This window comes from Vombatus ursinus, unplaced genomic scaffold (genome assembly GCF_900497805.2).
Source record: "Vombatus ursinus unplaced genomic scaffold, bare-nosed wombat genome assembly UNPS02014772.1, whole genome shotgun sequence".
Lineage (NCBI taxonomy): Eukaryota > Metazoa > Chordata > Mammalia > Diprotodontia > Vombatidae > Vombatus > Vombatus ursinus.
The window spans coordinates 9,467,792-9,480,838 of record NW_020954550.1 but is presented as its reverse complement, the minus strand read 5'-3'; the positions used below and the strand labels follow the sequence as shown (position 1 = coordinate 9,480,838).

General features: G+C 34.5%; 1 protein-coding gene across 5 annotated transcripts in view; it reads left to right on the top strand.

Annotated features, from left to right (window-relative positions):
* Positions 1–13,047, top strand: part of ERBIN (erbb2 interacting protein) — a 189,278-nt gene that overhangs the window by 114,484 nt on the left and 61,747 nt on the right. For all 5 annotated transcript variants that reach the window (XM_027863532.1, XM_027863529.1, XM_027863531.1 and 2 more), the window contains exons 9-11: positions 6,708–6,771; positions 9,272–9,346; positions 12,309–12,453. In XM_027863532.1, coding sequence (XP_027719333.1) covers positions 6,708–6,771; positions 9,272–9,346; positions 12,309–12,453 — 284 coding nt within the window. The remainder of the gene's footprint in view (positions 1–6,707; positions 6,772–9,271; positions 9,347–12,308; positions 12,454–13,047) is intronic.

The following is a 13,047-nucleotide window of genomic DNA, read 5'->3' as shown; positions in this document are numbered from 1 at the left end:
CAAAATCGTCCATTTTATATTCTGTTATCTGCTCTATTATTTATTTGGTCATGAATTGTTCTCCTATCCATACATCTAAAAGGTAAATTCATCTCTGTTCCTATAATTTTTTTATAGTGTGACTTCTTATGTCTAGATCATGTATCAATTTGGAGATTATCTTTCTATATGGTGTGAGGCATTATTCTAAATCTAATTTCTTTCCAAATGTGGTCTGGTTTTTCTAGCAGTTTTTGTCAAATACTATATTTTTGTCCTAGTAGCTGGGTTCTTTAAGGTTGTCAAACACTAGTCTATTAGATTTGTTTGTTTCTGTAGTTGTGTACTTAAATCTGTTTGGTTGATTGAACTCTCCTGTTTTTTAACCAGTACCAAATTGTTTTGCTTCTTGCTGTTTGTAGTATATTTGCCATCTGGTTCTGCTAGGTTCCTTTCCTTCCCACTTTTTTTTTTCATTATTTCTCGTAAGAGTTTTGTCCTTTTCCTCTAGATAAATTTAGTTATTGTTTTTTTCTACTTCTGTAAAGTAATCCTTTGGTAATTTGATACTTAATGTATGATTCCCTTAAAAATTTTTAGATTAAGTTTGTGGTTATATTTAGTCATATTATAAGATTGTGGCTTTTTATCTAAGCAGAAATACAAATTATTTAAATAAACAATATGTATTTCAGAGAATATTAGTTAATTTATTTTTTGTGGTTACTAGTGATGTTATAATTTAAACATTCATGCTTCAGTATGAATAGCACATATTACATTATGTATATAATATTATTTGTACGTCAGCTACCAGAAACCTGATCCATCCATAACAGACGTGAACCAGGAAGGAAGCAAAAAAGATTTCCAAGCAACTTAGGGTCACAAATTCCATGCCTCGAATCTTATATACCTTTTTCCAATCAATTTCACTTAGTAGTCACTCTTTTATTTATACAGTTTTTCAAAGAAGTTAACTATTTGATTTCCAGGCCTACAACAGGTCAGAAGCAAAAAATTAAAAGGGAGGAATGGCACTGCTGTACAGATATAATCAGATCATTGAATTACAGAATACATCAAAAGTCATATAATCTAGACCTTAACCAAAGAATCACTCCTCACTCCAGTGGTACCATTAATTGACCATCCATCCTCTCCTTGAAGACCTTTGCTTGAACACTTCCTAAGTGACAGGAAACTAATCTTCCCTGTTGCCCTCCAATTCCTACTGCTCACCTCCCAAATTACCTTATACTTAAATGCTATGTATATGTGTATATGATACATATATCTTATCACCCATATTGAAATGGGAGGTTATTGTAAGTTGGGATTATTTCATTCTTTATATTCTTATCCCCATAACTCTGTATACACACTTCTGTGTCTCTTTAGTTATTTTGGCTTAAGCTCTCATAAGGAAACCCTACGTCCACTATCTCTCTTCCCCTTACTCTCAAGTCTCCTACCCTCTCCCATTTGTTATTTCTTTCCGTAGTTTTTCAGTTTTGCTTTCTAGTTCCTTTTTCTTTCTTGATTTCATGTAGTTATTTAATTTTTCCTCTTTTTTTCCCCTCTCAATTGAGTAGTCAAGTAAAATCTTCATTTCCTCTCCTCCCCTTCAACTTGTTTTATTAGCTTTTAAACTTTAATTTTCTGCTTCTTTTTCTAAAAAGCATTTCTTTCCCTCATTCTCTTCATTATTTCTCTTCTCTTTCTATTAAATCTAAACTTTTGGTTTTTGATTCCTGACGTTTATATTTATTTAGGCCTTTCGTCTTAGTATGCATCATGTAATTAAAACTTCTAAGGTGCCTATTTTGAGTTCCTTCTTCTTAACTGTTTCTCTGTTTTTACCTTGTAGATCTTGTCTCCAGGCCCCCTTTTTAGAAATGCCAATTCTTCTAGGTGATTTAAAGGATGTTTCCTCATGGTAGGAATTGTCCAGTGTCCCTTGATTGTGCAGTTCATTATTCCCCTCCATAGTCATTTTACTTCATTTGCCTTGCAATTTCCTCCTTGCTTACATGTCTTCCCACTCTTCTGGATGTCATTTATGCATGTGTACTCAGGGTGTGCATACACACATGTACCACAGAGCTCTGATTCCTCCTTTCCTGAGGTAGAATAAGCAGTATCTTTAAGCATCAAATACCTATAGATTATAGCCATTGTAAAGTCCTGATCTCACTTTCTAGAATATCTCCCATGGGAGCATTTGTCAGTGGTACATACTCTCACCGCTGAAGCAAGATCTCACCCCATTTCTTCCTCCCTTTTTTATTCCTTCCTTTGCTCCCTCACACCTTTCCCTTTGTCCTGAGAGACCACAGAAATTATTTTCCCTTTATCATTAGGTTTTCCCTTGATTAGAGTTTCTCTCTATCATCTTACTCCTGACCCTCCTTTTATGTACCTCTCCTGTGCCGTAATTTATTCCACCAAAAATTATTGATTTCACTTGTGAGGCACTTTGTTGTGAAGTGCATCCATAATGTTTCAAGCCTGTTTCTCTACTGTCCCTTCAATTTTACTGTTTTCGCCCTTGTCTCCTGGTGTGCATTTAAAAGAAAGTTGCTGTTTTTATTTTATCTTTCTTATGTTTCTTTTTTCTCAGGTATTTGGAAAGCAAATAATTTCTTCAGGTCTGATTTTCTTTCTAGAAATGTTTCAAATACCTCTCTTACTGATGAATGTCCATCTCTTTTCATTAATAGTTATTGCAGGGTAGGTCACCTTGGATTATATTTTGAGCTCCTTTCTTCCTTGGAGCACATTCCACTCCCACATATGGTTTCTGGTGGGGACAGAAAAGTTTTGTATTATATGAATTTTCTTTCTTTTGTATTTGAAGTTTTTTTTCCTGGTTGCTTGCAGAATTTTTTTGCTCCTCACTGGAATTATTAAATTTAACCACTGGAATTTGGAGTTTAACCATCTCGGAATTTGCAGCATAGGAATGTTTTTCTGGAGATTACCAGTGTATTCTTTTGGTTGATACTTTGTTTATTGTGTTTAGAAGTCTGGGGCAGTTTTCTTTTCTTGTATCATGGTATTCAGGTTTTTTGATTTGTTATGTTCTTCTGGGAGTTTTGTAATCCTTAAGTTGTCTCTATGCATCCTGTCTTCAGGGTCAATATGTTTAGCTTATATGGAGATCATATTATCTTTTAACATTATTGCTTTTTGCTTCTCTAATTCCAGATTTTCTTTCACTTCAGTGTATTTGCATCCCCAATTGTCTGCAATCTATACTTCTGCTTCTCAGTACCTACTCTTTTTTAACCTGGATAGCACTTAATTTTCATTCATTCTTCACATATTTTTAGTGCTTATTTTGCACGTGGATTTAAAGACATAGAGCCCTTACTCTAAAGGAGTTTACTCTGTAGTCCAGAGGTAAGGTCCACTGTATGTATAATTGTATTACAGAGCAGTAAATTGTAAGTTTCATATAAGAAGAATTTTTGGTTGCTCTGACTATTGCAGTTATCTGTTATCTCACCTTTGATTTTTATCAGATTTACTGTATTTTTATCTTTTGCTTCCATGATCAATAAATATTTCATTATTTTATTGATGTCAATTTGCACAATGAAATGATATTGTAACTGAAACTTCAAAGTCATTAATAATGATCTCCAGATTTTGTATAACATGAAATTGGGATGGAGGCCATCATAGTCAGCTAACATTTATTAAGGATTTACCATGTGCCAGGCATTGTGCTGTGCACTTTTTTAATCTTATTGATCCTAACAAAAGCTCTGTGAGGGTATGTGCTTTTACTTTCACCATTTTACAGTTGAGGAAACTGAGGTATATAAGGGTTCATTGACCTGCTTAGGGTTATAGTTGATTAAGAATCTGAGGCCAGATTTGAATTCAGATCTTCCTCCGGGCTTAGCACCCTTATATACTGCATTACCTAGTTGTCTCTGAAGTAGTAGAGAAGTAAGGGGCAGCATCAGACCTGTGCCATTGAAAAATCATTTTGATAGCTGGGTGGAAGATAGCTTAGGCTGGATAGAGATGAGGCAAATAGAACAATTGGAAAGATTATTGCAGTAATCCAGGTTATTGATGATGAGGGCTTAAACTAGAGTGGTTGCTATGTGAATAGCAAAAAAGGAACAGATGAAAGATGTTGTGGAGATAAAATTTGACAACTGATAGGATATGTGGGGTGAGTGAGAATTATGAGTTGAGTGACTAGAAGCATGGTAGTGCCTGCAAAAGAAATAGAGAATTTTGGAAATGGGGTAGGTTTGAGGGAAGCTGAGTTCTGTATTTGACATGTTGATTTTTTAAAAATACTGATGAGACATAGACAGTTCAGAATGTGGGACTAGAGTTCAGAAGAAAGACAAGGGTTCAATGTACAGTTCTGGGAACTTCATCCAGGTAATAATTAAACCCTAATAATTAAACCCTGGAGAGTATAAATGCTGAAAGGAAGATCAGACAGGATGAGGATTAAGATAAGGCTGTTAGATTTGGCAATTAAGAGAGGACTGGTGACTTTGGAGACAGGAGGGTTAGCTGCTGAGCTTGGAAGCCATATTGCTACATTAGAAGATAACGAGGAGCATGACTGAGTTGGAGGCACCGAGGGCAAAAGGCTTTTTCAACGAGTAGAGCTGAGGAACTTCTGGTTCACTGCTTCATTTCTCTTCTACCTCCAAATAGCAGAGGAGAAGTAATATATCCTCCTTGTTTTGGCTCGTTCTACCAGTATTAGTGCCCCCTCCTTCATCCTTGCAAAGGTTCGCATGAAATCATGTCTCTCCCATTTGGTCGACACCTTTTGATAATTTATGTTTATAAGATGCATTAGGGTTTATGAAAATCTTAAAATCTCACAATAATCCCTGGCTTTCTTCAAGACTCAGATAATATACTATCTTCATGAGGTCTTTTGCTAATGCCTTTCTTCTTTGTTACCTTGTATCTACTTTGTATGTATCTTATATATACATATATGTACGTGTTGTCTTTCCCGTTAGAATGTGAGTTCCTTGGGAGCAGGGAATATTTTGCATGTCATTGTATCCCCAACACTTAGCTTAGCACATGGTAGGTGCTACCATTTGTAAATGTTTGTTTACAAATTGCCCTCTGTCAAGTTGGTGTTTCTGACTCCCCCGTTTCAGTTACTAACATCAACATTCTTCTAGTCATGTCATTTTCTATAGAAAGAAAATAGAAAAAAGAATTAAGTACAAGAATGATGAGGAAATTTAAGTTGGAAAAGAGGGATAAAATAAAATGGTATGGATAAAAGTAAAAGGTTAGGGAGGAAAGTAGGTTCGTTTGCATCTATAGGGTTATAACATATTTTGTTATGGTTTATTTTCTCATACTTTACCCCTCAAAATTCTAAAATAATTTTTACTGAATCTTTTAGTTTAGTTTATGAATTCCAATTCATAAACTTTGTCTACGTGACAACTCAATGGATCAAGTCTCATTGATATTTTTATGTTATTTGTGTTAGTGTGGTATTGCTGCCAAGTATTTATATTGTCTATAAAGTTATCAGTTTGATACGTTCTAGAAAATAGAGGAAAAAAGTTTTTTTTAAAATAGCCCTGCCTGTTGGCAAGTGGTTTTTAGTATAGTCAGTACGTTACATAATATAGTTTTCACATAGAATAGTATCTCAATAGCATAAGTAGGCAACTTATTTAAGTGAGTTTAGATGAACTAGATGCCGTGGAAATAAGGAGACATTAAAGTACAGCTATTGAATTATTCTATTTTGAAACCATTTGGATATTTTTGCATTGTTCAAATTCAGGTAGTTACAGAGAAAATGTGGGTGTTAAGTTGGAGGAAAGAAAGATGTGCTCTTTATAATTTTAAATTAGTTAGACCTTATTGTCAACTAAACATCCTTGATTTTTAAAAGTTTTCTTTTGAATGATTTTTAAAAATTATTGGATAATACTTTAGAATTTCAGAGCATTATGGATTTAGAGCTTAGAAGAACCTTAGAGGGTACCTACTTCCTCGTTTTTTGCAGATGAGGAAATTGAAGCTAGAAAGATGAAATATTTTACCCCAGTATAAAGGTATAGTGAGTGAAAGAGATAGGATTCAGTTCTAAATCCTTTGTCAACACATCCTATGCATTGTACCACACTGCCTATAATATTAAGGGAGACAATCACTTCTTTTTCTTGAGATTATGGATTTTCAGAGGAATGTACATATATAAAAGATGATTAACAACATATTAGCAACCTTGAAAAGGACTAGTATTTACCTCAAACTTTTGAACATCTATTGGCTGAACTATGAAATTAAAACACTCGTTCTCTTTAAAATTTCACTTTAAATTTATTTAAGTATAATGGCTGTGGCTGGTTTTTCTTATTATTACTTGATTTCATTTGAGAGAAATTCAAAAAGACCAAAATTGGAGACAATAGTACTAAATTTATTTTAACTTAATTTTTGAAAGACTTTGAACCAACGTATCTTTATATAAACTAAATATTAAGATCCTATTTCTTTTAGTCTTGATGAATGGCCTGGGGAATTGACAAGTGAAGTGATTTACCCATTAAGTGTTAGAAATAGTCTTGAACCCAGATTCTCTGGCTCTGAAAGTATCCATGATCATTACAGAATGCTGTTGACTTTAATAATCCACTAGAATGCTGAACATTTAAATGTTATTATTTTTATAATAATTCCTTTTCAATCTGGTCACACAGAACCATGAATAGACTTACTCAGCTGGAAAGATTGGATTTGGGAAGTAATGAATTCACAGAAGTGGTAAGTTAAACTAAGTAGTACCTGAAATGTATTTATAATAAAAAATAAGATATTAAAATCACCCTATAAGCAAATACTTGCCAAAATAAATGTTGTTTGTAAAGTTTTTCAAGATGTCTTTAAAATATTTACATTGTTTTCTTTGTTCCCCCTTTTCCCTATTATAAAGCTTTTAGCCTTAATAGGACTTGCAAATTTAGATAAATGTATTCATAAGTTTGTCAAAGGACCAAAGATAAAATATCTTATAGGGAAAATGGAAAACTATGAACAAGGTTCTAGGATCTAAATATTAAAATAAAAAAGGAAATTTCATTTTGAAGATGACCAGGAATTGAACTTTATTATTTAGAAATTAAAAGAAGGAAGATTTGGGAAAAGATTGTGAAAGTTAAAGCATTCAAATTTATGTCTAATTCAGTGTGTTGAGACAGCACACTTACAAACCAAAATTATTCCCGCTTTGCTCTCTCTATTCTTTTAATTTCATTCAATGATAAGAAAGTATGTATTCCATAGGCATCTGAGAAGATAGATAAGGAATGGGTCAATAAGGAGTGCAGCTCTGAGTTGAGACTTTCAGTTTAACAGAGTGTGTTGCAGTATTTGGCCAGAGGATGACAGAAAAAATTGGACACTGGGTGCCACGAAAATCAACTTAACATTATTTAGAAAAAGAAATCTTCAAGAACAAGTAGCAATAATTAAAAAAAGAAAATTCTTAAGTGTGGTGCACAATCTGATTTTAGGCATTTGACATTTTTGTTGAAAAAAAATAACACTTGAATACGTACTCAGTGAGAATATCTATTGCAAATTTAAAATCCTAGACTGGTTTCTCTGCCATATAGCAGGCCCTCTGAGCCAAAAACTCGGGCCATTATTTAATAAATTCTCCAGCAATTACATTAAACTTAATGTTACCTTAAGCAAAATGAGTGAGTATAAATCAGTTTTGTAGAATCCACCTCCTGACCATAGGTTTTCTCCAAAGGTCTATTGTCCACCTTCTATATATGATTCTCCAATCTGTCACAGCTTCTTTCTGATGTACCAGATCTGCCTTAGGCATTAGAACAACATATGCAATATTCCCACACTAAACCAGAGGCATCAAAATCATTGTCAAATATAAGTCCATTTCCCTACCATATTGCAGTGGAAAGCAGGCTAGATTTGGAAGCAGAGGACCTGGATTCAGAATCTGGCTGGTCTAAGATTTAAGATTTGTAATTATACTCCATTTACTTACTACATTTCTGATGTTGGGCAAGCCACTGAACCTCAGCACCTCTGTTACCTCATCTGTAAAATGATAAGTTGGGCTAGAGGGCCTGTGCCTTCAAGTTCTAAATCTGTGATCTTATGATCTAGAAATATGTCTATTTTGCAACTCAGTATGTGCAAAATTGATTTCATCATTTTTACCCTTGAATCAGCTGATTATCCTGACTTCTCTAATTTTGTCAGTGGTATCACCATCCTTCAAATCACTGAGGCTCAAAATCTAAGAATCCCTTGCTGCCCCTCCCTTGATTCTTACATCCAGTCATTTGCCAAATCCTTTCAGTTCTAATTCAGGAGTGGCTTTCATATCCAATAATTCTTCATAAGATCACAAGGTTAGAGACATGATCCTAGTCTAACACATTCGTTTCACAGATGTGGAAATCAAGGCCAACAGGGATAAAATGATTTTCCCATGGTCTTACTGGTAAGTAGTAGGGTTAGTGTTTGAACTCGGATTCCCTGATTGCTGATCCAGTGTTCTTTCTGGTACCCCATGCTATTTTATTTCATTCCTACTACTCTAATTTGAGCTCTCATTTCCTCTTACTTGACTCTGGCAGTAATCTTCTAACTGATATTCCTTCCTCTAGTCTCTGCCCCCTCCAACCTTTCCTTGCTAATGTTGTCAGAATAATTTCCTAAAGGGTAGCTCTGTTCTCATCATGCATTAGCTCAAAAACTTAGTTTAATGGCTCTTAACTCCCTAGAGCAGCAGAGTCAAACTCAGAAAAGGGGGCCACTAACTGACTTCAGAAAGCACACATTAAGAGTATCTGTGTTTTCTTGTATTTTTGTTTATTTCATTAAATATTGACAAATTATATTTTATTCTAGTTCCTGCTTGGGTGTGTCATGGGCATGTTCGATTCCTCTGGGATAGATACTCAAATTCAAACTCCTTAGCTTAACCATCAGCATGGTCTACAATCTGATTCCAATCTACCCACTGTAGCCTTATCAACCATTTCCCCTTATATAGAGCCAAACTGAACATGACATATGCTTGCACCCTGTACCCAAATTGTACATTATTCCCTCTTGGAATGCCCTACCATCCATTTCTCCAATGAAGGACCAGTATTACTGGCTACAATGCTGATTCTCTATCCGCTGTGCCACATTGCCCCTGAAATGTTCTAAACAAAGTTTTTCAAATATTTCTCATGTTTATTTGACTATATTGTTATTATCTCCTTTTCTTTCCAAACAGCCTGAAGTACTTGAACAACTGAATGGGTTAAAAGAATTTTGGATGGATGGTAATAGACTGACTTTTATTCCAGGGGTATGTATCTGAAGTTATAACTGTCCTGTTTTGTACTAGTTATTTTTACCAATTATATGGACTGTATATCTAAAGCAAATTATACCCATGTTAGGAGATATACTTCCCATGTATATAACCCAGGACAGTGATTTTCTTTATGTAGCTCATTTCATTGTTGAACACTGATCAACTTGTTCCCCTTTTTGTCATTAGCTTACCTTTCCAGGTACATGTCCCTGCATTTGTCTTTAATAAATTATTTGAATATAAAACTTGCTAAATTAAAGGATGCATATCAGTTGGGGAATGGCTGAACAAGTTGTTGTATATGATTGTGATGGGATAATATTGTGCTGTTAGAAATGAAGAGCAGGGCATTTTCAGATAAAACCTTAAAAGATTTATATAAACTGATGCATAGTGAAGTAAGCAGAACCGGAAGAACATTGTGCACAGTAATAGTAATATTGTAATGATAATCAACTGAGAAAGATGTAACCTTGGACAAAGATCCACGACAATTCTAGAGGACCCATGATGAAAAATCTGTCCACCCATAGAGAGAACTGATGAACTCAGTGTAGATTGAAGCATACTTTTTTCATTCATTATTTTTCACCCTTATGTGGAAGTGGGGGGGAAGTATGGTTTGTTTTTTGCAACATGGTCAATATGGAAATATGTTTTGTATGACTTTACATGTATAATTGGTATATTGCTTGCCTTCTCAATGGATGGGGGTGTAGTGACAGAGAGAAAATTTGGAACTCAAATTTTTAAAATAAATAAATGAATGAATAAAAATTTTAAAGACATAAAAGAGCAAGTTATAAAATAGTAAAGTAAGATAAGTTTAATATTTTATACTTGTCCTAATCTATTCAATCTTTTTATTTTTTCTTATTTTTTTGTTTTATCTTTCTCTACTTGTTTCTATAAATGTTCGTCCTCTACTCTTTTGTGGTTATTATCATTATACTTTAAATGATCCTTGATTTCCCTGATGGAGATATTCCCTCTGACAACACAGATCACAGTTCCTCCAGACTTTCTTTTCCTGTGTGGTTCTTGTTCATGCATTACTATAAATTCTTCTTAGAAAATGTTTCTAGTACACTGGGAATTTTTCCTTCACATAATTGGAAATTTTTAGTTAATTGTCAGTTACTTTATCTGTTAGAAAATAATTTTACTTTGTAGAGTAATAATAAAATAAGCCTTATACATGACGTGGTAGTTTTTAGTGCTGGTCTTTTTCTGTAGTAACAACTGTAAGTCCTATTGATTTTATAATTCACATAGTGTATATATAGTTTAAGAATTAATATTAATAATTATGTCATAGAATCTTAGAGCTGGAAGAGATCTCTGGCATCCTCTAGTACAACCTTTTTGTTTTACAAATGAGTTTTAATTGAAACCCAGAAAATTAAAATGACTTGCTTTAAATGACTATGATTTTGCCAAATTGTAACTAGAATTCAGATGTTTTTTCTTCTAGTCACTTCTTTCCAGATAAACCATACTGATTTGAATGTGTAATTAATAACACTTGCATAATTTTTCCTAATTTTCTCGTTGGTGGGATGTTTCAAATAGTATTTCTGGCTTCCAAATATTTAAGCCAGCCTAGACAGAGTGCACTAGACGTGCCATGTCCCCTTTCACCATATCCATTTTCCAGGGAATAAGATGGGTACTATAAGTATGTCTGAGTCTCACTGTTGTCCGGACTGCCAAAAGGATGCACTCAAGATGACTCAAACCTAGTCCTAAGGGCATTTGTCCTGGACTGGTTAGGTTTTCACTTTTCTCGTTGTGCTGCTTCTCAGTTGACAGGCTAATAAGTTCACAGAGCCCAAAAGACCACATACATCTTTTCCCCAAGTATGCAGCAGCCTGCCTGCCCAAAGCCTAATTTTTGCAAAAAGTTCAAAACAGTACATTCTTTGTCCACAAATGGACTGACACTAACAGATGCCCTTAGCCTAATTTCTGGACAAACATTTGCCTGCATAACATTGGCCGAAAATTCTGAGTCTTCCTTACTGTTCTTAATCGGTACTTATTTTTCACAAGGAAGGACTTTTTTGGAGGAGTAGGAAGGAAGGGGCAAATTTGTGGGGGAAGATTGTGGGATTGTGATGCGGGAAAAACAAAGAAATAACACTATCAATGAAACATTAAAAAATACACAGAAAAGAATAGGAAGATGAAAAGGAGCCAGATAAGAGGATTATGTGTGTTTGTATTTAAATACAAGTTGATATAATAGATTCACAATTTGACATATAGTCCTATTTTTTATCCTTCTTTATATATTATTTTGGCTGCTTTAAAAATAATGTTAATATTCCTCCTATGGTCGTGATGGGGCACTAATGATGGACCCCTAAAAGGCCCTGGCCTTAGGTGGACACCTGACTTCGGTTCCTGGCGTTTGTCCTTCCCAGTTAATCCTTTCAACTGCCATTTCTTAGTAGCCACTCCTTGATTCCATGTAGACCCCCTCTCTGTTATCTCCCAGTCACCCCAGTCCACTGTCCACTCCCATCCAGTTTTTCCTACAGTCTTACTTTATGAAAGGTCCGTCTTATCTCCATTAAGGTGCTCAGATTCCTTAAGAGTCAGGCCTGTTTGTATTCTCATTACAAAAGCTCAGATTCTTAAAATCTGGTCAATAGTGTGGATTCTTAAAATCTTGCCCACTTCAATCACTGTTTTAATAAGCCTTGTCTCTGACTGAAAGAATGGTTGAGTCAAATTCATTTGAGGCAGGACCCGCATCTTCTGACCTTGAATTTTGGGGTTCCCATCATCCCTAAACTGTAACAGTTGTATGTTTAGAAATTATTTAAATTTCTCTTTTAAACTTAATTTTGGTTCTTAAGTTAGTGTTCATTTTGACACCTGAACTTTTCTTACTGCTTTTTTTGTGGATCAAGTTATTTCAGATTAATCAATTCTTTTTCACTCATAGTTGATTGGTAGTTTGAAGCAGTTAACTTACTTGGATGTTTCAAAGAACAACATTGAAATGGTTGAAGAAGGAATTTCAGGATGTGAAAGCCTTGAAGACCTGCTACTGTCTAGCAATTCACTTCAACAACTGCCAGAGTCTATTGGTTTGTATTGCCTACTAATTAATACATTCATCTTTTACTAAAAAACATATACATTTAGCTGCCATACCTGTACTAAATCTAAAATCTCATTGTTTTTTAAGGTGAATTATTTATATTCCACAGCAGGAAATTTTGCTTTTTTTTTTTTTTTTTTGGTGATATTTTCACTTCCATTCATTATTTAACTCCTTTATTGACATTACCATCACTGGTTTCCTTTACTTTCCATGGTAGTTTTACTTTCTGTGGTGATATCATTCCTTCAGGAACTGGGAGGTTGGGGGGGGAGCAGGATTTAGGCCGTTTCCTTGCTGTCTTTGTGTGGTTACCATGAAAATAACTGAGAACTAGATCACATAGTGGCCTTTCCCATTCCCAAGGAAAGGAGTTTACTAGGCAAACCAGGGCAGAAATCACAATCTAAGAGAAGAGTGTTATTAATAAAAATAGTAATTATTAGTATTCATACAACACTTTAAATTTTCCAAAGCACTTTACACGCATTATCTCCATTGATCTTTTTAGTACTTAATGCTTTGCCATCTCTCTTCAGAGAACTGTCTCTTCGTCCCCAGAATAGAAATGGAGGGTAGT